Source organism: Perissodus microlepis, chromosome 11, assembly GCF_051167445.1.
Source record: "Perissodus microlepis isolate ML-2025 ecotype Zambia chromosome 11, ASM5116744v1, whole genome shotgun sequence".
In the NCBI taxonomy this organism is placed as follows: Eukaryota; Metazoa; Chordata; class Actinopteri; order Cichliformes; family Cichlidae; genus Perissodus; species Perissodus microlepis.
Genome location: NC_140471.1, coordinates 19,871,039 through 19,896,348, shown reverse-complemented (window position 1 = coordinate 19,896,348; position 25,310 = coordinate 19,871,039). Strand labels below are relative to the sequence as shown.

Sequence of the window (25,310 nt, the reverse complement as noted above, 5' to 3'; positions counted from 1 at the left end):
ACACATTGTCTCATTATTTCCTGTTACCAACATAAACCTTGGGCTCCTATTCCACAGTGACACAAATCCCTGAGGATAAGGTCTTTCTTTTAGTTTTTTATGAAAGCTGAGCAACCTCAAGAGTCTTCAAAGTGCAGATTGAAATGCAAAAACACAAATAGCTACAAGCCTGAGTGCTTATCACTGCGTTTATTACCCGTTGAAGTTCAGGCTCTGACTGCTGGGCTGAAGTCAACATACGCTTTAACATCACTCTGGGTTCATGGATAGCTTTATGTTAGCATGCTGCCTGTGCAAAGACATCCAAAGATCCAACGTTCTGTTAGCAGCTTAATGCAGTTGTTTCTGTCCTGGACACAGTTTGTATTTTACCATTGTGCTCTTGTCCTTTTGTGCAATAAAAATAAAAGTCATGTCTATATTTTCACTGAAATCAGCAGATTGCAGCACAAGCCCACAGGAAAAACAGCAAAACAAAAAAAAGTTTTTTTGTTTGAATTTTTTTAAATGCCCAGTGTGCAGATATAACTGAACCTTACCAAACCTTTACCAAAATATTTATTTTCTTTTGCAAAATATTTTAGCATTAGAGGGACATTAGTATGGTACAATCTCAAAAAAGGTTTGAAATCTTACAAATCCAATTCCCAAAAATAAAGAATAAAAAAATGGGACACTGTGTAAAATGTAAATAAAAACAGAATGCAGTGATTTGGAAATGTCATAAGCCCATATTTTATTCACAAGCAAACACAGAAAACATCAAATCTTTCAACTGTGAAAATGTACAATTTTAAGAAAAGCATATTTGCTCATTTATTTGATGGCAGCAGTGCATTTCAAACGATTTGGGACAGGGCCCAGAGGCTTTTCTATACCACGATTTGGCATCCTCTCCTCTTTTAACGGCAGGCCGTCAACGTCTGAGGGCTGAGGAGACCAGTTGCTGAACTTTTGGGAGAAAGTTGTCCCGTTCTTGTCTGATATATGATTCTAGCTGTTCAGCAGTTCTTTTTTGTTGTATTTTGCAGGCAGACCAGTTCAGCATCAGATTCTTTTACTACAAAGCCATGCTGTTATAATAGTAGCAGTACGCGATTTATCATTGTCTTGCTAAAATATGCAAGCGCTTGCCTGAAAAAGACATAATGTGGATGAGAGCAAATGTTTCTCTCAAACCTGTATATACTTTTTAACACTGATGGGACCTTTCCAGATGTGCAAGCTGCCAGTTCCACAGGCACTAATGCACCCTCAAACCATCAGAGCCATCTGACCACAGAACACTTTTCTGCTTTTCTTGAATCCATTTTAAATTAGCTTTAGCTTAGTGAAGACAATGGCATTTCTTGATCATGTTCACATATGGCTTCTTCTTCGGATGACAGATCTTTGACCTGCATTTGTGGATGGCACAGTGAACTGTGTTCACAGTAAATGATTTCTGGAAATGCTCCTGAGCCCGTGCAGTGATTTCCATGACAGAATCATAGCTGTTTTTAATGCAGTGCTGCCTGATCATCACAGGCAACCAGTACTGAATTTCAGGCTTATCTCTTGCTCTGACAGATTTCCCCAGATTCCCTGAATCTTATAATGAAAGGAACATTCTGAAAATGTTCCAAAATTTGTAGATGCAGTTTTTTTGTAGACAGGTGAACCTCTGAAGCTATTCACAGCTTTAAGCGAATTTGCCATAAAACTGAATGCCTGTGGAAAGCCACAAAACTTGAGGTTCATAAGCTCCACTTAAAAGAAGTATTATCTACCTTTAACAACATGGTGAAAGACACGAGAGCCACTTATTTCTCTAAACTACTCGCAGTAGGAAAAAGAAACGACATAGTAAATAACATAGTCTCCCCCCCAACTCCGTGTATACCTGCCTTTTCAGATAAGGGCTGCAATGACTTTCTAAGATTTTTCCAAGGTGAAATCAGTAACCTAAGAGGAAACATAGCTCCCTCAGATAGTCCCTTCGACCATGATCTTCCACACCCTGTAATTATGGAATCCTTTCACCCAGTTTCTGTAGAAGACCTATCAGAAATAGTGACCCAAATGAAACCCTCAATGAGTCCAGTTGATGTCCTACCTACTTCGTTATTTTGCAAAGTTTTTGACACCATTGAGCCCTCTGTGGTCACACTGATAAACTGTTTCCTGCTGTCTGGCTCTGTCCCCAGGTGCTTTAAACAGGCTGTTATTCAACCTCTGCTGAAAAAGCCGAACCTGGATTCGACTCTTCAGTCAAGCTACAGACCCATCTCAAAACGTCCTTTCATTTCTAAAATATTAGAAAAAGTCGTTTGGTCCCAAGTAAAAAAGGCACTGGAGAAACATAACATTCTTGATAACCTTCAGTCAGGATTTAGAAAATCACACTACACAGAAACTGCTCTCCTCAAAGTCACAAATGACCTTTTGATGGCTGCGGACAGAGGTGATTGCTCAATCCTCGTCCTATTGGACCTTAGCTCGGCCTTCGATACCGTTGATCATCAGATCCTAATCCACCGCTTAAATCACATGGTAGGGATATCTGGATCTGTTCTGAAATGGCTCACCTCATTTCTGACAGAAAGAACAATCTTAGTTTCGGTGGGAAACTTTCGCTCAGCTGTTGCTAAATTGTCATGGGGAGTGCCGCAAGGTTCGGTTGTAAGCCCCCTATTGTTTTCTTTATATATCCTTCCTTTAGGTCATATCCTATATCCTATATTAGCAGCTTCAAAATTATTTCCCACCATCTGTATGCAGATGATATCCAATTATACATCTCATTTAAACCCTGGGAATTCGACAAATTATCCACTCTAATGGACTGTCTTAAAGAGATTAATGGTTGGATGACAAACAATTTCTTGCAGATGAATGCAGACAAGACTGAGTGTTTGATTATTTTTTTTTTTTTTTTTGCCTGTCCCATTTGGTTCTTTAGCTGTCAGAATTGTTGTCTGAAGACCAACAAGGATACCCAATGGATTTACTTTGCCAAATGGATCATCACGGCTCATCATCCAGGCTCCAGACACCCAGAGGCCCCAGAGTGCGAGAGCCCAAGGAGGACCACCGGAGGGGCATCCGTGCCACCCTCCTGGAAAGAGCTGAGGAGAGCCCCAGATGAGGGGTCACCCAGTAGCCACGGAGCAGAAGCCAGAGGGGGCTGCAGTGGCGTGCACGCCGGCTCTGCCGGCAGCCAGCTGTGCCAGAGTGAACTGAGCCGCAGGCCCAGAGGCCGGAGGCCCGAGGGCCCCCTTTGCCCTGAGGCCTGACCGAGCAACAGGCACCAGGCCCCGCCAAGAGTGTTTAATTTTTGCCCCAGAGAGCATCAAGTCCCAAATTAGTCCACGTCTGGGTCCTTTCTCATCCTCAATAAAAGCTACCGCTTGGAATCTTGGGATCATTTTTGATCAATCTCTGTCTTTTGACGCTCATATCAAGTCTGTGACCCGCTTCTGTTTTTTTCATCTAAGAAACATTGCCAAACTCAAGACTATTGTATCCAAAGGCGAATAGGAGATGCTTGTCCATGCTTTCATCTCCTCTCATTTAGATTACTGTAACGCACTCTTTTCTTGCCACAGCAAGGCTTTTATCCCACAGTCATAAATTCGCCCATATCACCCCTGTGTTAAAATACTTGCACTCGCTTCTGGTTGAGTATAGATATCAGTTTAAAATCCTCACTTTTACATTCATGTCCCTACAAGGTGAGGCCCCCAATTATATCAGAGCTTCTCCAACCCTACTCTCCAAACCGGATCCTTAGATGAACTGATAGTGGTCTTCTAACCATTCCACGGACCCGTTTGAAAACGAAGGGGGATCGCGCTTTTCAAGCCTTGACTCCAATATTATGGAACAGTTTACCTCGACCACTACGCACCATCAACTCTGTAGCTACTTTAAAAAAACAGCTCAAAACACATCAGTTTAGACAGGCATTTAGGTAATATTCATGTGTAGCAAGCTGTTTTATTGGATGTGCTACTATACCCTATTTATAGTGTTTTATTGTATCGATTGATATGCTTTTATACCTGTTTTATTGTTTCGTTTGATATGCTTTTATTCCCATGTGAAGCACTTTGAAAAAACTTCCAGTTTCAAAAAGCGCTATATAAATAAATGTTACTTACTTTACTAACTCTGCCTCTCTAAGATGCTCTTTTAATTTACTGACCTGTTGTTCCATTGTGAATAAAATATGGGTCAATGAGATCATTACGTTGTTTGATCTCATTTTACAGTCCCAACATTTTTGGAACTGTGGCTGTACAATTCAAAGGCAAACCTCATAATTTATCTGTAAGTATCGGCTCAGTCAAATTATCATCTTCTGTGAGTTAAAGTTAAAAGTGTTGGTATTGCACACTCCTGTGCGCACAATTTCAAATATCTAATTTCTGTATGTGAATAGTAACTAAAATATAATGACGGCTGAATGTCTGTGGATGTCCGATTTTGCAGAATTTGTCATTTTCCGAAGTGGTTTTAATGAAGAAAAAAGGACCTAATGAATAATAAAAACAAAATCCTTTGCAGAAAAGCTCTCATAAATAAACCATAATTTCTTAATTAAATGCATTTTATTCTGTCACAATTCTGGGATACATAATTTACATTTCTGAAGTTCCCATGCTATTTTGTTATACACCTTTCATTTAATATCTAGTCAGTGAATGTCAGTGATCTCTGTATTAACCCACAATTTCTGCAGCCTATTTACACTCACACAGGTTTAAGCCTTCAAGGCTAGACACAAATAAAGTTATTATAGGTTTCAGGGCTGTCTAGGTGTGTAAAATGAAAGATGAGAGGAAATGAATTATGTAAGTTAGCTTGTTTCACAGCTATTCTGCTCTGCATGTTGCTACATCTTAATTCTTTCCAGAGGCAATACTGGAATAATGGAATAACTCACACACCAACACACGCACACACCAATGCACACGAACAGCAGGCAGTTTGGTAAAATCGGTTCACTGGTAACAGGAGGCTAATACAATAGGAGAGGATGTAAGGGATTACAGATTGTGTATGCAGATAATGCTGTTAGATGCTAGATAACAGGATGTCTCTGCCTAAATGTTCTGCTTTAGGCGAGAGGCACTGCGTTTTCTTTATATAGCACCAGAATCTGTCATGGCGACAGCTACTCCATCTTCTTCTTTCCTTTTTCTGTCTCTGTATCATTAGGGATGTGCATACCAACCTCTTCTAACCACCCTGCACCTGTTCATCAGACCATCACTATTGAGTTTCCCATTTCTGCTCATCATCTGTTCAAATCTAACTGGATATGCTTTCTCAGCAATTCCTCGGTAGTAGTGGGTATTTTGAGGGCAGCCTGCATGTTTTATTACTACCTACCTGCTTCAGCCGGGTAAATTTGCTGGTGACTGTAACACTGCACTAGACCTATGGTAGTAAAGGTGTTTGTGAATCTGCTTTTGACTACAAAATCTGTTGTTCCGCCCCCAAGTTAAGTGCTTCGTGTTTTTATTTTGTTTTTTCATATAATCTGCATGCAGAAATCCAATTAACTTACTCACCTTCATGCTGTGTATGTGCATCATAAGCATGTGTGTCTTAGTGTGCACTCTGGTGTGCTCTTGAGACAGAGGCAGGTACGGGTAGTGAGATATTTGTGTCAGAAAGCAGGGAGATCAATAACATCCTGAAAAGAGAGCAACCTCAGGGATACAATTGCTCCACTTGAAGGGAAAGGAGAGTGGAATACAGAAACTATTGCCTATGTTTATCAAAACAGTGGATTTCAACAGGGGATAGCAATCTATTTTTCAGCACATTTGGTGAAAAAGATACAACACAAACATCTGAAATGTGTGGGGGGGTTTCACTCAAAAAGAAAATACACATTAAAAATATTTATATCAACAGAAGCATGTCAATTTGGCATAAACCTAACTTTTCTCTGAGTATTGCAAAGTCAGGAACAGGCAGGATCAGACAGTAACTCACCGCTGGAACCACTGGTCTTTCTTTTTCTCTTCCTTGTGCAAAATTGAAACGATTGTTATGCTATTTCATTTTCCCTACTTTATGATTGTCTACAAATGAAAAATAATATAACATGTCATTGAAACATTCAGCAACCCTGGATCACATGTTAGTGGCTTTGAGTTCACCCATCTCATCCTTTGGTCGGTTGCGTTCCCAGCCTTGGCGAATGCGCATGAGCGGACGGTTCACGCAGGGGAGGACGAGGATCAGCTTGAGCACCAGTGTTACCGAAGGAACAATTAGACAGAGCATGGAGTCCGGAGGAGTGTACCATTTATACGTAGATTTGCGAAGGAATTTATCCCAGGCATAAATGTAGCAATGTGCAGTGGAGAGAAAAAGAGTCAGGTAGCCCAGCGTCGACTGTGGGGAAAAAGAAACACACACACACACACAATGGTAAAAATTAAAGATTAAATACAAAAGAGTTAAACAAGAAGAAGATAAGCTTTCTGTTATCTGTTAAGTAAACATGAAGCTAGTGTTGAGTTTATTAAGTAGGTAATAAAAATTTTATTTCAAGCATTTTGTGATCAACATCACAAAGTGCTTTACAATAAACTTACAGAACATAAAAGCAAAAGTTAATCAAACACAAGTAAAAAATATGGGTTTAGCTTAGCTTAGCAAAAATACTGAAAATGTGTGGAACCTTTGTCCAAAGGTAGAAGGGTTTTTTTAAAAAGCAAATTAACTGGTGAGGTTTAGAGGCACTCAGTTTTGTTGTGACAGTATTTGCTTTCTCCTTGCTACACTAAGCTAGGATAAGTCAACTCTAGGCTGGTACGGGCAAATTTACCACACAGACAAACTAATGGTATCAATTGTCTCATCTAACTCTGTGGAAGAAAGAGAATGAGAATGAGCTATCTCCCAAATTACCAAACTATCCTTGGAAATGCTTTATGCTGAATTTAAGACTGACATGCACAGATGCAGACATAATAACAAACAACCTAGTGCATAATGTGCCTCCATTTCCATTTTTTAGCATTTGCAATAAGGGCAAACAGCAGAGAAAGAAAACAGTGCTATTGCTATGGCGCAGTAATAAACTGTGCCCCTGTGTGATGACGATAAGGGATCTTGCACCTACTTGCACTTTATTAAACCAGTGGAGAGCAAATATCATATTACACAGTGTCCTAGCATTTTTGGATATTTGCTTGTATTCAGGGCTTTATATTCCCATGTTGACAACAGTGATCACAACTAGAAGCAAAAAGTAAGCTTATGTAAGCATATTATTGTTATTTCATGTCTTATTTCATAACTCTCCTCACTAGATCATAAGAATTAGTTTGACTTTCACTTCCATCTCTGAGTACCATTCGCTGTCTGAGGTCTATCTATGGACCTGACCTTTACACAAATGGGCCTGTGACCTGTATTAAAAATCTTCTCACTGGAGGATTATACCAGGTATCATAATTCTATTTAATGAATAACTTAACATTTAAAATCCTTGGCTAAAGTCTCTCTGTGTGCCTGTGTTAGGCGGCTAGTTAACTAGGCTCTGGGGAGACGAGTGCCAGTGACATATTGCTATATTGCTTTTACAACACTTTAATAACTGATAAAAATCTAAGAAGTTCTAAATGTAGATTATCTAGAAGGCTCTAAAATATGCCTTTACTGATATGAAACACATGACTGATAAAGCGTGAGAATTTAAAGGTGTGCATGAGAAAATGCACGTTCACACAAAGCACATACATGTGAAGGACTGTGCATTTTTATCTGCACTGACCTGAACAAAGCTGAACTCTCTCCAGCTGAGAGTGCCTCCAACAGAGGGCAAGGATGTTAGCCCCAGCAGGACAAAAAGAAAGAAGCCCAGGATTCCCAGTGCATATAATGAGTCAGTGCGCCATGCGCTGGTATTGTCAAAGTAAAGTGGAGTGGTAGTATTTTTCTTCACTTACAAGGAAGAGAGAAAAGTGGAGGGACTGTTATTGCAGTGAATGTTCTACATGTACATATAAGCTTTATTTAATATTTCTCTTTGTGCAGGATTGCAGAAACACTCCAATCAGTTTGCACCAGCCTGCTGCACTTTACCTCATTCAACACATTGGAGATGACTTTTTGTCTGTCAGAGTAGCGGGCAGGAATGATTAATGTGTAGATAGCATGGAGCAATGCAAAGCCTAGTGCAAGAAGACCCAACTGTTTCCTGCACAGCATCCAGCGATCTAGCCAATTGGGGAAACGCCTGGAACATAGGAAAACGAGTTAGGCACTTTACGCTGCAAAAATCATGCCCTTTTTTTTTTTTTTTACATTGTACCAGGAATGAAAATGTTTATGTTTGATGCCTGACCTGTACTTGGTCCCTCTGTAGAGCTGAAGGAACCCAGCTATAGCTCCAGGGAGGTAGCAGAGCGACAGCATAATGAGGGACACAACTGGAGTGATCTGACACATGGAAAATAAAAACACAAGGAGAAATGTAAAATACCGTTTTACGAGCAACTAAACAAAGAGGGGCATATCTTTACCTTGTTGGCCAGGGATATCATTATGCGGTAGGAGATATCTTCATCATTTTCCACATATGCATAGATGATATCTCTAATGACCAAATACAAGAAAAAGAAGGCAGAGAGGTCGAAAGCCACGTACAAAGGCATCCTCCACTCTGGGAACAGCTGCAGAGGAAAGTCCTCCACCTCTTTAGCAGCTGACAGGGACCCTTTGTCCACAACAGTGAGGCCTAGTTTGGTGGCCATCTCTGCCACATCCCGTTTTGCTTCTCCATTGTTCCCACACAGGTACACCTAGGGCATAAATAGAAATAGTCTATAAATGTGTATTTCTCCAAAGGCATAGAGCTTGTCACAAATATAAAATTACAATTTTTTAAAGGTTTGAAAAATTCTCACTAAGCTTTGCACTACAGGTTTTATCAAAGACTCCTGAAACAGGAATAAATGATGCTTTTGTTGGGGGCTTTTCAGCCGGCAGTCTGGTTCTCTAATGAGTATTAAGGCAGCAGGACAGCATATGTGCGACTGAGTCAAAAACCTACACCTTCTGCATTCATGTCTACAGGCAGGAGAATTTTTACCAGTGCAACAGCACGGGCCATTAATCTGTTCTTAGTCGTTTTTGACCAAAATGGAAGATGATGCGGTTTTAGCTAATATTATCTTTTCTTTGCAGTTACAAACTGTATTAGTTGGTAAATTGATGAAAGCATATTCTAAAATAATAATATGAATATTAACATTTATTAAAATTTTTCTCTCAACACATTTCTTATGATCTGTGTTTCTATTACTAATAGATGACTCACCTGATTCGAATATCTAGTGAATGACTGCACAGCTACACCTACAGTGTGTGTCCACAGAATTACCCCTGTTTTATCTGTCACCCACCGCTCCTTCAGTATTTTGGGAAGAAGCCCCTGAAAATGTATTACTAGGTAAGCACACGTGCCTACTTTATATACATATGCTGCTCAATATGTAATCCCATTCTAGATCACAGCATGCTGAAGCTTATTACTGCACTCACAGCTCTGTGATAAGACGATTAACTTGTTTGTAAAAGGCGAGAACTAGCGAGAGCTAGAGAGTGTGTGACAGAGAGAGAGCAGTTTGACAGGCATATAGGAGAGTCAGTGGGATTGAGCAGTTTTCCCCAGGTGTGTGTGTGTAAGTGGACCGGGCAGCCAGCCATGTCTCCCTACATTACTGCACCAGTAACAGCAGGGGACAGCCGACAGACTAAATCTCCATCTGAATGTAAATGTGACAGTGCCACAGCCCCGCTGTGGATCTAATCAAATTGCTGGCTGGGGAATAGCACACACTTAAAAGCATGAGTGTGTGTGGATATATACTGTAACTACATATGCACTGATAAAGAAACACACATTCAAACACACACACCCTCTTTTCTCTCACAGCTACCTGTTTTCAAAGAAATAGAACACTGCAGTGGTGTGTGTGTGTGTGTGTACGTGCGAGCGTGTTTGTGTTTACGTGCACACGTATGGGGGCTTGTTTGTGTTGAAGAGGATTTGAGGCAGATTCAGGTTTGGTCTCCAGAGGTTCGAGCATGTTTGTGTTTCTCTTTGTAGCCGTGAAACGGAAGCTGCAATAAACACTGGTCTTTCAACTTTGTAAGATCATGAAGTGTGCTTGTTTGTGTATTTTTACAAGCGCTGCCCTCATTTTCTCTCGCATTGTTATGGTAAGACAGCAAAATCAATAATCAGCAGCAACAAAACTGAAATCAATTGCTTCCCTAAAATTTGCACGGTGTATGTTGAAGCAATCTCCTGTTATTAAGCAGTTCAAGAGACATTTTTTCCCATCGCATTACAGAAAATGCTGAAAGCAGATGTTATTTTGTAGTTTGAAGTCAAACATTTCTCATGGTGATCAGATCAATTTGGTAATCTCCTCTTTCTGTTACTGCTTTGTTTGTATCTTTATTCTTGTCAGCCATAGTCTTCCTTAAGGCTCGGAAGCTTCCTGACTTTGTTTTGTATTGAGCCAGCTGACATCTTTTTAACAGATCCCTTACTTCTACTCTTGTCTTACCTGTCTTCCTGCTAGAAGTCCATTCTGCAGGGCCCAGGTGGACAGGGTGTTAAGGCCTTTAACAACGGCTGCTTTAGGGACCAGCCTAGAGAACACACAGAAAGGACTTTAGTTGCTATTGTTTCCTTTACAAAGACGCCCAGGGGAAAGAAAAAGTCTCAAAACGATGAGAATCAATGTTTCCACTTCAACCAAATGGATACACAGCAGGCTCACCCGTCAAGGGAGCTGCAACCACTTGATTTGTTTCACTTCTTTAGGATTCAGTGGAGAGTTTTGATCTCTCATTTTCCAAGAGGTCTTTAGGAGCATTTTTCCACAACAATGTCATTCTCACATAGATTTGTAATAAGCACAGCTGCAATGAAAGAAAAAGATATCTTTGACAACAAATAAAGATTGAACAAAAAAAGGTTAGGCTCCCTTGGTGAACAGAAGGAATGACTTGCATGCACAGTGTATTCATGACTGAGAGACTCTTTTTCTTTTCCATACTTTTGAGGGCGTATGTTACCTCTGCAAGTAGACGGCATTTGCTTCCATGTACATGTCTTTCTTCAAGTTGTTACTGAGGTCCACCAGCACCTTAAAATAAATCCATCCAGAGAAAAAAAATAAAGTAGTTAGAATATTTGTCATTTATTTCATGCACATCCTTTTACAAAAATCATGTGAATGATTCCGTTAAGATGTGAACAGCAGAAAACACTGACATTACACACACATAAGGTGTGACTGGATAACGTTGTGTTTTTGTGTAGCACCTCTTGTCCACCCTCCTCACTCTGTGTATTCATTTGCCATGATTACATGTCAGTAGCCTCTGGTTCTTTCTCCTGTATTTTATGCTTTCTCCTCTCTCCGTACCTTTCTGGAGATGTGTCTCGATCCATAGCTGCTTGGTTTTGACCTGTGGTTACTGTCCCTGCAAACCTGCTCACTGTTTGTTATTTTTCAAGTGCTCATTTTTTCTTCTCTCTCCACTCTCCTGTCACCCCCGACCGTTTCAGACAGACAGCCCCTCAGCCAGAATTTGGTTCAGTCAGAGGTTCTTCTTCAAGAGGGATTTGTTCAGTGTCTTTCTGTAATACTGTAAGGTCTAGAGCCAACTAAACCGCCCTCAGATAACGTCACAACAACACACAAAAAAATTACTATTAATTTTGTCTCTGATTTGCTTTCCTTGAAATTTTTTGTTTCCACTTCAAATATTTCTTAATAATGGGCCATTTTGATCTGCTTGTGTTTTTAATGTCCTGAGTTATTTTTGTTTATCATGGGCTAAAATGTAATATTCCCACATGCAACTTGGCCATTCTTTTAAAATGAAAATAGTTATCATTATTATTATTAGTAGTAGTAGTAGTAGTGGTAGTAGTATTATACTGTGCTGTTGCATGGCATTAGTTGTTGTTAAGATTTAATCCTTAATTTATGCTGCAAATAAAAGTTACAAAGTAGCATAATCATCTTAGCAGAATTTAATTGATAACACAATGCAAACTTAAAAGTAATCGTTTTTTCATGTCTTTTGAGCTGTAACAGAACTAAAGCAATGCTAATATTTAATGTTTTCTTAACAATTCAGAACATTTACTGAGGAAAATTTTGTGGTTAATGGCTTGAGGACAAACTGTTCCAACTGAGCGCAGAGGTGTCAGAAGATGTTCAAGCGAAGTAATAAACTTCCGAGATCTTGAGATTATTTTTAAAAAGACATCCACTCCCACTATCCCACACTAATACACTTTGTAATGTCCTTGTTTTATTATTAAATTGCTCATGATTAATAGAACTGTTTTTTCACAAATCACTGTCAGGGATTACCTACATACGCATACAAAAGCCCATTTTCAGACGTCCTCACTCCTGTCTTACGACGGCACGTTGCTTTATCCAATGTGAATGTGTTTAAAGTATTTTGAGACTGTAATTGAAGCTACACAGGCTCAGATTGACCAATGTATTGCTTCTTTAATCAGCTGTGCTAACACCAGTTAGACTTTTAACATAATAAATTTGCATTAGGTAATGCTGTTATCAAAATGAGTTACGATTAATCAGTCATTGATTGTCAGACCCATGATTTAGATAACATGTCTCTAAAAATTATTTCCTTGATATATGAATGACACAGCAGTTAATATGGGCAGAAATCTGTGCCATCAGAAACTGAATTTGAATAAGTTAAATTTGAATTTGAATTGCTCAGATTGAATCTGAATTGTAACTTGAATAAATGCTTTTGAAAACTGAATTTGAATTAGTCTATTTTGAAATTGAATTTATGGTTTGAAAATGATCATCACTAAATTGAAATTGAATTTTATATTTTGAAAATGAATTGATTTGCTTTGAAACTGCATTTTATCCTTTAAAAATTCAGCTCTCGAATAATTTCAGTTTCACTTCTCACCATTCAGTTTCAGTTCTACAATTCAATTTCAGTTCCAAAATTCAGTTTTTTGGAACTTACATCCGGTTCCGGTTCAAGCGCAGATTAATAGAACTACGTTTTACTAGCGGACCGAAAGTGTTACTGACGGGAATCTACAGCGTCTTGAGCTGAATTAAGACTTCAGAAGTCATTCGTCATGTCGAATGACCAGCGGATAAAACTCTCAGATTGGTAATAAATGTATTACATGTATAAGAACAAGCGTCATGTTAACAAATGATAGCCGTACAGTAACTTTTATGCTTATTGTAGCTGCTAGCTAAAAACGCTAATTTAGCGTAGTTTGCCCTGAATTCAGCTTTGACAAACAAATATGATCGACTGTTTCTAGTAGAATTCCAAAGTTGTCATCTTGGACCCTCTCAGAGCCCTGTATGCTTGCAGAGACCCCTACAGTAGGGAAACATGCAAAACGGTGTCCAAACCTTTGTATTTTAGCTTTATTTATGTCTTACACAGCATCCCAACTCTTTAGCTAACTTAATAACTTTAGCTAAAGTGAATAGTTAGTCTAATTCATTAGTGCAGCATTACTGGATCACCTCTGTTTGAAGTGATATAATATGATATACAACTATCACTGAAACAGCAAACTTTGTAAATAAGCAAACAACACTTCTCATTCTCTAAACGTTTGGCCACAGCTGTAGATTACACTATCAGTGCTTGTTCACTCTTGACAATAATTACATTTCTAAATTTACTTTGTGCATTTACAGGTAAACAATATCTAATATTTTATCTAAATGACTGCTTTGTCTTTGAAAAGGGTGAAGAGCCTGAGGCCGGTGACAGTCCAGTTCTACTCTAAGTACATCCTTACAGTGGCTCACAGGACAAGGCTACATTCCTGTCCTGCCAGAAGAGAAGAGAAACTTCAGAGTCTTCATGCAGTTCAACCACACCTGTCATATTCCATATGACAGGGGTCTCAAACTCCAGTCCTCAAGGGCCAGTGTCATGCAACTTTTCCATGCCCTCGAGGACTGGAGTTTGAGACCCCTGCCGTATGGTGTTCATGCTGTTTTCTACCCTACAGTTACAGCATGACTGACTGCCTGTTCAGCATATGCAAAAATGTATGAGTTTAAGCATGTGATGACTAAGGCCTTCCATTATGGTGTTTGTCATCACATGTCACAGACATCTGGATGATCATTTGGAATAAACTAAAAACTAAAAACTTGTTACTTCATCTTTTATCTTTAGTATTATTATTGTTCTTATTTTACACTTTTCATTGTTAGGCATTAGGTTTATTTGTAGTAGTCCTTTCCAACTTCTTTCCCTCTTCCATGTTACCGTGTCAGCATCTATTTGGGTTTGGAAGTGGAACAGAAAGTAAGGAAATCTAAAGTGCCATTAAAACCAGGAGAGCTTCTTATATTTCAGAAGAAGGGATGAATTTAAAAAAAAATGACCTGAATGCCATATTTTATTTAGGAACCCTAGAGAGCACTTTGCAAAATAACACATTCTTATAATTTCACCCTCAGATGAGCCAAGCTACGACTGTCAGGGAAGGTGATGTAGGTACAGAGCATATGAGAGTGGTTAAGTTAATGTCTCTTGTCTAGATGAAGGCACAAGAGGGATCAATGGCAAGGTGTAGAGATTCAATATCTTCAGTCTTCAGTGGACACTCAATTTCTGGCACAAAACACCTGTAAGAGATGGTCGATTTAGGAGGTGACCCAACAATTTCAGCCTGTCAAACATATTAATGGAGCAGTATGTTTAAAAAAAAAAAATCTAATTAAGCATGCACTCAGTACCCTAAGAATTATTATGGTAGTTAAACACAGTGATAGTTGTATATCATATTATATCACTTCAAACAGAGGTGATCCAGTAATGCTGCACTAATGAATTAGACTAACTATTCACTTTAGCTAAAGTTATTAAGTTAGCTAAAGAGTTGGGATGCTGTGTAAGACATAAATAAAGCTAAAATACAAAGGTTTGGACACCGTTTTGCATGTTTCCCTACTGTAGGGGTCTCTGCAAGCATACAGGGCTCTGAGAGGGTCCAAGATGAAAACTTTGGAATTCTACTAGAAACAGTCGATCATATTTGTTTGTCAAAGCTGAATTCAGGGCAAACTACGCTAAATTAGCGTTTTTAGCTAGCAGCTACAATAAGCATAAAAGTTACTGTACGGCTATCATTTGTTAACATGACGCTTGTTCTTATACATGTAATACATTTATTACCAACCTGAGAGTTTTATCCGCTGGTCATTCGACATGACGAATGACTTCTGAAGTCTTAATTCAGCTCAAGACGCTGTAGATTCCCGTCAGTAACACTTTCGGTCCGCTAGTAAAACGTAGTTCTATTAATCTGGGCTTGAACCGGAACCGGATGTAAGTTCCAAAAAACTGAATTTTGGAACTGAAATTGAATTGTAGAACTGAAACTGAATGGTGAGAAGTGAAACTGAAAGTATTCGAGAGCTGAATTTTTAAAGGATAAAATGCAGTTTCAAAGCAAATCAATTCATTTTCAAAATATAAAATTCAATTTCAATTTAGTGATGATCATTTTCAAACCATAAATTCAATTTCAAATTAGACTAATTCAAATTCAGTTTTCAAAAGCATTTATTCAAGTTACAATTCAGATTCAATCTGAGCAATTCAAATTCAAATTTAACTTATTCAAATTCAGTTTCTGAGGGCACAGATTTCTGCCCATACCAGTTAATATTTATTTGTTTTCTCAAATAACATGAATTAGTGCTGACAAATCACCGTGATAATTCCATGAAAATGTCATTTTTAAACTATTTTAAACTATCATGTTTCCCATGTGGGAACAAATGTAATAACCTATGTGTACACAATATGTTAAATATTGTTTCCAGGTCAGCTGGCAAATAAAAATGTAGAAATGTGGATTCACAGAAAGAAAGAGAAAAAAAAGAAAGAGTTTAAAGGTGTTTAAAGATTTAAAGGTGTATCTTTTTGATTCCAATTTTAACTTTGGACTCAACTAATCTTTCTTTCAAGTTGAGGTGCCATCTTCTCCAGAAATTCATAGTGTTCTCTGTGAACACAAACGAAGATCATCTTGGCAGACCGGGCTGATTCTTCATGGGTCATCACCTGCACAAAACACAGGACAGAACATATTTGAGATACGTACAGTAATGTTTCTAAATTTAAAAACTCTATTCAGTTCAATATAATGCCATAAGTCATACCTGAGCTCCCTCAGGCAAGGGGCCACAGCTGTGAGGTCTGCGGCTGCCATACACCACCCTGTAGCCGGACTGGAGCAGACGCAGGCCCAGAGAGCGTCCTAAGTCCCCAGTCCCAAAGATACACATCAGCTCAGGCTCAGGGCCATCTCCCGATGCCAGTGGATGCAGCATCGCACCTTCTGTCTTCATGTTCTCTGATATTTCTTTTTCCACACTTATGATCACACACTGAGATTGGATGGTCAGTTTTAGCTGTGTATTTATAATGTTTTGGAATCTGACCTATACATTGCCTCTCCCACTTTGTGACATAAGTGTGTGTAATGAAGTTATTATAGGTTTTTATTACATCTGCAATCAACATCTGAAATCGCATGTGTTGGAATGCAATACAACTCATATCTGTGTTTTGTTTTTTTCGCAATGTGAGTCAGCATTTTATCCATGATTTATTTTGGATGTATATTTAGTTTGTTTTTATATTGCTTGTGCTCACCAACTATTGACTGATAGAGCAAGACTTTGAACTCTAAATTAACTGTATGGGGAGCCATCTGCACTCTGCAGCAGTAACATTAACCTCAGATTTGCACTTTTTTAACATTTATTTTATTCTTAGAAACGCCGACTGCTTTATCTACCTAGTTCAGCCAGAATTTGACTATTACATTTGGTAATAATAAAAAAAAATCTTTTGCTGCTGCTTTCCAGTGCTGCCTTATTCTATTTCTTCTGTTTCCACTCTAGACATGATGCCATGTGGGAAATCCTGGCCCACAGATTCATTATCATTTCAAAACCCGCTGTTCCAACCAAACAACCGGGAAGAGAATTTCTGCAAATTTAGTGTTCATGTCCCCATGGCTTAAACATCTGCAAAGTTGTGACACGAACAGACTCAGTAGAGCAGAAATGAAGCTTGGCACATATGTAAGTGTTTTGCGTGTGGCTGCTTTGCTTTGTATGAATGCATGGGTCTGTTCGCAACTGTCAGTTGGTGTATATATGTGTGTGTGGTCGAGCGTGTGTGTGTGTGTGTGTATCTGTGCACTGAAATGGGTCAGGAGGATCGGAGCTGAACAGAGTCCCAGCTGTGATGTGAGGTACCAGGGGAGTTGGCTTTGTGTAGACAGAATGACTACCTGGCTATAGAAATGACACACAGCATCACATCAACTTTAACTATTTGCACAAAAATATACTCGTCTCCATAAAAGCAGCCTCATTCAAATAACAATATACATACATATAGCCAGAAATATTTATGGCAGACAAGCAGCATGTTACCTCAGGAGCTTTTACACTCAAGTCCATAACCAAAGCGTTAATGTCTACCAGGGGGTATATCGCAGCAAAATGAGAAATCATTTTATGCCTAACCTTTAAGGCATCCATTCACTTGTAGCACTGTTAGAATAGACCTGATAGCAGATTCACTTCAATGACTCATTTACTAGCTCTGCCTCCAGGACAACTCTCTTTTCACGTCCTCTTCTTTCTTTCTTTTTCTCTTTGCATCGCCACTTAGCCCTCTCCTCCAAAGTCTGCGTTCTTTCTGTGCACTCAGTTCCTAGTGCTCTCCCACCTCTTAGCCGAGCTTTCTCTAAGTTAATAATTATTGAACCCACCGAGTAAATTAAACCGACGTTGGCTTTAATTATGCTGTCCAAGGCCATGACTGTCTATCAGAGAAAGTTAGGTAACCTTCAAGAATAGTTCTTCCCACCTAACGTTATCAGTTTGAGTTTTTCCCACAACTCTTTCAAGTAAGTATTTCATCATTAGTGACTGTAAATAGCTCTTGATATGTTTGTCTATATATGTGGTTGATTTGTCTATTCATGTTTTATAGATTCCAGAAAAGTGTTAAATTCTCACGTGTCATTCACATGGGGCAGCAAATATGTCCCTGGAATAGAAGACGAGAAACAGAGCTGAAAGAATTCATCACTTTATACTCTTTTGAAGTGACTAAGCAAAGACAGTTAGTGGAAGTGTTGCCAAGTCCGTAATTTCCCACAGAACTGGGCTACTTTTGAAGTCTTGCCACAGGGTGAATTTATGGTCCACTTGTTGGGTAGACCTAATCTGCATGAAAATTACACGAATATCTATAAATAACCACACATAAGTTACATGAAACAATGAATTTATACTCAGACCCTGCTAAATCAACCGCAGATCAGATCAACATTTCTGTCACAGTCGTGTCTAAGGAAGGGAAATGAAAGAATTAAGCAATTCCAATTGTATTATTGATATCAGTTATCAATTTGATTACTTATTGATTTTCTTATAGATTTTCAATGAGTTCTCTCACTTTGAGAGTGACCATCAACTCTAAGCAGCAGATCATACACATTTGTGCAAATGAATTGCACAATGTGGGTCAAATGTTTGCACATGTTGGAGGTACTTACCCTCTTTATTCTGATCAGCTTTGGGGTTGTTGCTCAAAAAATTATTTAAACACAGAACAGTAATAGTGAGTAATTCAGTAATTTATTTAATTACTCAAAGGAAAAACTGGTTTTGTTACCTGTTAAAGTTCAGGGTCTGGCTGCTGGGCAGGGGTCAGCTTTCACTCAGCTAACTTCACTCTGGGTTTTTGGCTAGCTTAGCGTTAGCATGCTGTCTGTGCAGATGCTTGCATAGACTCAATTTTATTTATATAGCGCCAAATCACAACAACAGTCGACTGTTCTTCTGCGCATGAGCGGAAATCCTTCGCAGCCAGCAGCAGGGAGTTGGCGAGGTCAGCTCGCACCGGCATCTGCAGGAAGAGGACGTGACTGAAGAGGAATTCGCTGCCGTCCTAGGAAGGACAGCATGCTCTCCGTGAGCTCGAGAGTGGTACGAGAGAGAGAGTAGTTTCTTGGCCCGCTCTGCATCGGAGAGGTAGTAGACCACCTTAAGAGTGATGTATTCCCCTTGGGTGGGGGATGCCGGAAAACGGTTATCACAGGACGGTTGGACAGCGGATCCAGCAAGGCCACCACGTGTTGGTATTTCATGTCGTCAGCTGAAACGCCACGGGGAGCAAACTGAGCTTCAATGTGCACAAACCACGAAGGAGGGTCATGAAGCCAAAAATCCAGCAGCTTAACTGCCACAGCAAAAATTAAAACGTACAGCTCTGTAATCACTTTCGACACAAATGAAGACAGAAAACTGAAGTTGGTCTAGCTGGTATATAATGATGTGGCTAGCTACACAGCTATGGTTAGCACAACATAAACACAGTGAAGCTTGAGGATGAACGCTAACGTTTTTCCACTCAATAAAAGTTAACCTGAGAGTTCCCGATGATTAGGGACAAATGTAATTGCATGGCAGGATGCTGTAAACGGACCAAACTTCAGTCAGGAGAACAACTGCAATACAAGGTTAGTCATTAATATACTGCTGCATGGGCTGGGCCGTAGGTACATTGTAAGGTTTTAAAAACTGAGCTTTAAAATGAAAACTGATGATAAAAACCGAGAGAAGTCGACAGTGGTCACTGACTTTTTTGGGGGGCATTTTCAGATTAAATAAAACAAAATACAAAGCATTAAACATGTTAAAAACACAACAGCCTTAATAAACGCAGAGTAGTTTGGACCCGGAAGCAGGGTTCATACGTCATCACTTAAAGATTGGATATCCCAACTGCTGTGGATGTTTTAATGCAGTGCGGTTGTTATTATTAAAACTTGCCACATCCTGTTTATGACAGTTAAAATAAATAACATTCATATACGAAACAAAATTGTCTCATGTAAACTGTCTGTTTTGTTAAATAGGCCTATACTACTGTACTTTAACGTTGGTCATAAGGGTGGTACTTCAAGAGCCATATATTTTATGAGGTGGTACACATTGTAAAAAGCTGGGAACCTCTAACCTACACCAAATGTTATACAGCCTATAAATAAAATAGAATTTTTTCATGGTGCATGCATGAGATATATCTTTATTTCCCCAAAATTAATTTATGTAACACAATTCAGTGGGCTACATATCGAACTCAGAGGACAGAAGAAACAAACTGAAAGCAGCTGATTGTAGCACAAGTGCAAGCGGAACCATAAGTGGAATTAGCAGGCAGGCCAACAATTCCAAGGAACTGAACTACTCGGAAACAGTTCTCTTAAGAATGTGAGAAACCTCAATCCCTTTCATGTTCTGCTAAAAACATGACAGTCATATACAGAAGCAAAACTCAAACGCAAGACTCAACATTTTTTTATATAAATCTTTACATATGCATACCATAAACATTTTAAAGACAGTATTAATGTGTTATAAAAACAAATGTGTTATGCAGCATTGCTTGAATATGGCTGTGTAGGTAGTCTAATGTAGTGTAGGGAACTTGCCTCACAAATTTGCAGTAAGATGATGAAATTTCACAGGTCTTTGCTGCCTACTGCTGTCAGACAGTACAACGTGGACTCTGCAGACGACCAAACACGTGCAGACAGACACACACACACACACACACACACACACACATTGCATACAGAATTGTAACTCTCGCCATGTCTCCCTGATGTGCAATAGTGCCAAGTGCAATTTTCCCTATGTAACAAAGTATTTTATTCTATTTTGCACAGTATTTTATTCTTTTTGTATAGTACTTATTCTATTGTATATTTTATCCTTTTCTTTCTTTCTTCTTCTTTTATAGTATGTTATTCTGTTTATCCTATTCTTTCTTTTTTCTTTTTTTTTTCTCTAAATTTTTACTGGCTCATGCTTCAGGTCTTATGATTTAGAAAAAGGTTCCAATATTGTTTGTTGTGGTGGTTTAAGTTCAGCCAGTTCTGTGAACTTTTAGAGGATTTTCACAGATAAAAATGCTTTGCCTCTAACAATGCCTAAAGTGGTAAGTAGTTAAACTGAACAAGTCAGTAAACCTAGATTATGCGGGTGGTCAAACCAACACTGTTCCTTAGTTTGGAACTACAGTGGATACTCATATTACTCACTCATCCATTGCACATTAGCCATGGACATCTGGATTAGAACTCCAAAATTCAAAACCTAAACCATACAAACTCACATTGCTGCTGAGTCTCACTGATATGATGAAATGTCTCAGACATCCATTGGAAGCAGTTAAACTAAACTGTTGTGTTGTCTCTGTTGTATGACAAAGCAAGCACACGTAAACTTTTAATTGCATTTTTAAGGACAGTCTTTCTGCTGCAGACAGATTTTCTAACCATGTGAGTATTTTGTGCTTTTTCAAAAACATCTTGCAACATTTAACCGTAATGCGCTCTGGGACATGTTTACATCGAGCATATGCTGAGCCTTCAATTTATAAATGTCAGGGTGGAGTTGCAAATTACAGCACACGTGAGAAAGCACACTCAGATTCTTTCAGTGTTATCAGTCATTCTGCAGTGCATTAAAAAAACATGCGTATAATAGTGAGCGTTGAACATTTGTTTTGCCAGCTTAATGGACAAAAATAAAGAATTCACATTTGCAAGCAAGAGTGAATGGCTGTGGTGGGAATTACTTGAGATTACAGCTGTTTCCAGGCGTCATGAGGCACGCACAATGAGGGGCAGTTGTTAAAGACAGTTTTCAGTGAGAGTGCGCCTATTATACATAGTGCCATGGTGTTACAATGAGCAGAGAACAGCCTGTAAGATAGATGAGTTCTAAGAGTTCTAAGAGATTTCTGTTATGGCAATGCATTACATATGAGATTCATATTGAGGCTCTGACTGAGCTCAGGTTTTGAGGTTGTTGAAAAAGCAGTGGAAAAAAAAGTGGTAGGAAGACAGACACACACTGGCTATACAATGAGACACAAAGACAGAAACATAGGGAGCATAGCAGAGAGACTCAGGCACAGAAAGAAAGACACCAAGAAGAAGAAATTGAAAAAAATTGTGTTTCAGTAGAACAAAGATGCTTGTTACAACCAGAGTTTCCCATAAGTATTCCCAGAAATATTCTATAAATATTCCATTACCAGCTTTCCAGACAGAAACACTTGGGATGTTCATTATGAAACACTTAGAGTAGGTTTAAGGAGAATAAGAAACACTTTGAATGAAAGTGCACCCTATTTTTTTTTAGATGTTTGTCTTTGATGAAGTTGCTGCTTTAGGGCTGTTGAGATAAATGAATAGTGTCCTTTTGTATAGCATGTACACGTATGGTGTGGGTGTTCTGTTACTGGTTATGTTTGTCTGTCCAGCTCATCATGTTCACTGGTGTAAAGAAATGTTCATGTGTGTAAATTTATAGTCAATATTCCATTTTTATCATGTCTACAACAGGCCTACATGCATTATAGAAGCATCTCAACTCGGAGAGCCTCATCCCCTATCTCTGCTTTAACAGGATGAGCCCTGACTGTATGTTTGATGTTCAGAATCTTATCTGGCAAGCCAAGCGTCAGAAATCAGAGGCTGGGAGGAGCTACATGAAACTGCAGATTTAGAGATTTTCCTCTTTCGTCCGGCACACATCGCTGCTGAATTATATGGCCTTGGTTATTTCAGAACTCAGGCTTTTTAAGAACAGAGGGGACTGGGACTTTGTGGAGAAAATATCTCCACAAAGACAATGCTTGCATGGGATTGTCTTATCCTCTCCTTGGATAGCAAGCTTTGATAATCTTTTTTGCCTCATTTAACTTTCTTTCCTCCCCTCCACCCTGCGCCGTTCTTTGTGTGATCCAAGATAGAAGAAATTGAACAGTCTTTTTCGGTTTACATGCTGAAAAGGTTGAGATTAAGATCTCCAATGTATCTGTGTCATTCTACATAGTCATATCTCCACAAACAGTTGTGGTCTGCAAATAGCATGCATCCCCACTGTTCCTCCTTTGTGGCTGGAGGGAAATCGACAGCCCATTATGAGGCTGAGATAGGCCTAAAGAATTTTTCGCCTCATCTCCTCAGCCATACCTCCAGTCAAGTGAAAGAGCTGACAAGGTAGGAAAAAGCTGACACGGAAGTCTAATTCTATAATGATGAAAACCTCATCGTCATCAGAGGTGCAGGTTCCCTACTCTGTATTTTTAACGCAGGTGGTGTGCTGAGGGAAAACGACAGAGAGTCAGGAAGCATGCAGTATGCTCAGGTTCACAGGCAATATGGTTGTGAATGGTGATGAGGCAAACTGTTGTTGCTAGGTACAGTTTCACAGCAAAGCTATAGTTAACAAGGCGACAAGAACGTTCCTGACAGCCAACGATGGCATTTGTTCTAATTACCTTTCAAACTACCCTCTGGGTCGCAATGCCTAAATGAGGTTACTGATGATTGGTGCAAAAAATAATTATGAGCCAACAGTCCTCTTAGATCAGCAGCATGGTAACCATGTTTGTGTATGGCCCTGACTGGCAGTCAAGATCATAGCTAGATATCTATCCTTTTTTCCCTGTAGAGTTATATCAGATTAATGACTTTTTTTCCCGAGTGTCTCATCTGTTGTTGTTTGTATTTATTGTTTTATTATCGTGAAAAGCAACACGAAGCTGTGGCATTTGTTTGTGTATCCTTTTAATTAATAAGGTCTCTTTCAAAGAAGGTTAAATCTCTGCTTTCTCCAGTATGTGGAGATGATAGACAATTTCCAGGTGATATTTGAGCTGCAGCCAGGAATGACTGCCTGGAATTGTCTTTTCTAAAATATAAAAATTCTTGAATTAATACAGACTTGTCAGTTCTGGTGTTCTCTGGCCAGCATTCATGCCACCCACATTTTTCAATGATGAAGACATTTAAGTACAAAGAAAGTTCTTGCTTTGAGCACCCACTAGAAACTCAGAGCTAGATGGATGCCCAGCACTCATCAGACTAGAAAACAGAAAACCAAGAAGGACAGAGGGCTTCAAAAACAAACAGAAATACACAAAATAGATGTAAACACACTGCAAACAGATAAACAACGTCAATTTCAGATTTTTTTTAAGGGGAGTTGTTAAGCATCCTTTATTCTTTTAGTTTGATTTGTATCAGTATCCACACCATAAGCAGGAAACACAGGCTCTCAGTGTATTTCAAGGTAACTTTATTGTGCTGTGGAACCACCACAATATGTAGCTTAAGGGTGTGAGAGAATCTCAGATACACTGACTCAAATAAAGCAAACCACAGTATAAACTGATGTTTAGATTCATGTTTGAACATTAGTTTATAAAGTGTGTTTTTCTTCCTTTCTTTACCTCCGGCTGGTCGAGTCATATGGTCTTGCCGATCCTGGTTTTGCCAGAGGGTTCTTCCTGTTAAAAGGGAGTTTTCCCTTCCCACTCTTGCCAACTGCTTGCTCAAAGGGGCTTCTTTGAATATATCGATGTTCTCTATATTATGCTCTTTACCTTACAATATGAGATTCCTTGAGGCTGCTGAGATTTGGCCCTATATAAATAGAATTCAATTCGATTTGATTGAATTGAGTTGAATTTAGAATTTATGTTTTAGATTGATTTTTTTATCTCACTTCATTAAAATTAAGCTACCATAAAAATAAGAGACTTTCCCTTCTTTGTAAGTGTGCACACTTACTATGAAACATGAATGTACTCATCAGTTTATACTGTGTTTTATTTGAGTAAGCGTATCAGCTGATATTTTGTCACACCCTGTTAGCAGCGCTTTGTTGTGAGTCCAAACCACACTACAACAAAGTTATCTCGAAATATGCTGACAGTCTGCAGTTCCTGTTTATGGTGTAGATAGTGCACACAACCCAAACTAACAGAGCAAGAAAATGCTTAAAAATCTCTCTAAATCCCTTGAGATAATCTGAAACTGCCTTTGTTTATATGCTTGTTGAGTGTTTACATCTATTTTATGCATGTCTGTTTGTTTTTGAGGCCCTCTGTGCTTCTTGGTTATCTTTTTTCTAGTGTTATGAGTCCTGGGCATCCATCTAGCTCTGAGTTTCTAGTGGATGCTCAAAGCAAAAGCTTTCTTTGTACTTCAATTTCTCCATCGCTACAAAAAAAATGTGGGTGGCAGAGAACACCAGAGCTGGAAAGTCCACTAGTATCCTGTTCTCTTCAAAGATGAGAGCAGACTCACACTGAGTACATGTGACAGACAT

At 39.0% G+C, this 25,310-nt stretch overlaps 1 protein-coding gene across 3 annotated transcripts; it reads right to left on the bottom strand.

Annotated features, from left to right (window-relative positions):
* Positions 1-711: 711 nt before the first annotated feature.
* LOC146377642 (metalloreductase STEAP4-like) lies at positions 712-23,998 on the bottom strand. 3 transcript variants are annotated; one of them, XM_084943025.1, is made up of 9 exons: positions 16,251-23,998; positions 16,048-16,152; positions 11,101-11,174; positions 10,587-10,671; positions 8,532-8,810; positions 8,354-8,448; positions 8,092-8,245; positions 7,781-7,945; positions 712-6,393 (listed from the first exon to the last, which is right to left on the bottom strand). In XM_084943025.1, the coding sequence occupies exons 1-9, from the start codon at positions 16,437-16,439 to the stop codon at positions 6,130-6,132; spliced, it is 1,410 nt and encodes a 469-aa protein (XP_084799151.1). In that variant the 5' UTR covers positions 16,440-23,998; the 3' UTR covers positions 712-6,129. The 3 variants fall into 3 exon arrangements, with proteins under 3 accessions (XP_084799151.1, XP_084799152.1, XP_084799153.1); XM_084943026.1 differs by having other exon boundaries at positions 11,101-11,171; positions 16,041-16,152; positions 16,251-16,340; XM_084943027.1 differs by lacking the exon at positions 712-6,393 and having other exon boundaries at positions 7,842-7,950.
* Between the last annotated feature and the right edge of the window lie 1,312 nt (positions 23,999-25,310).

Coding starts and splice junctions, on each gene's coding strand:
- LOC146377642 (XM_084943025.1), bottom strand. CDS start 16,439: ATGAAGACAGAAGGTGCGATGCTGCATCCACTGGCATCGGGAGATGGC. Junction 16,153..16,250: donor CCTTGCCTGAGGGAGCTCAG/GTATGACTTATG, acceptor TGTTTTGTGCAG/GTGATGACCCATGAAGAATC. Junction 8,449..8,531: donor TGATATCCCTGGCCAACAAG/GTAAAGATATGC, acceptor TCCATGTGTCAG/ATCACTCCAGTTGTGTCCCT.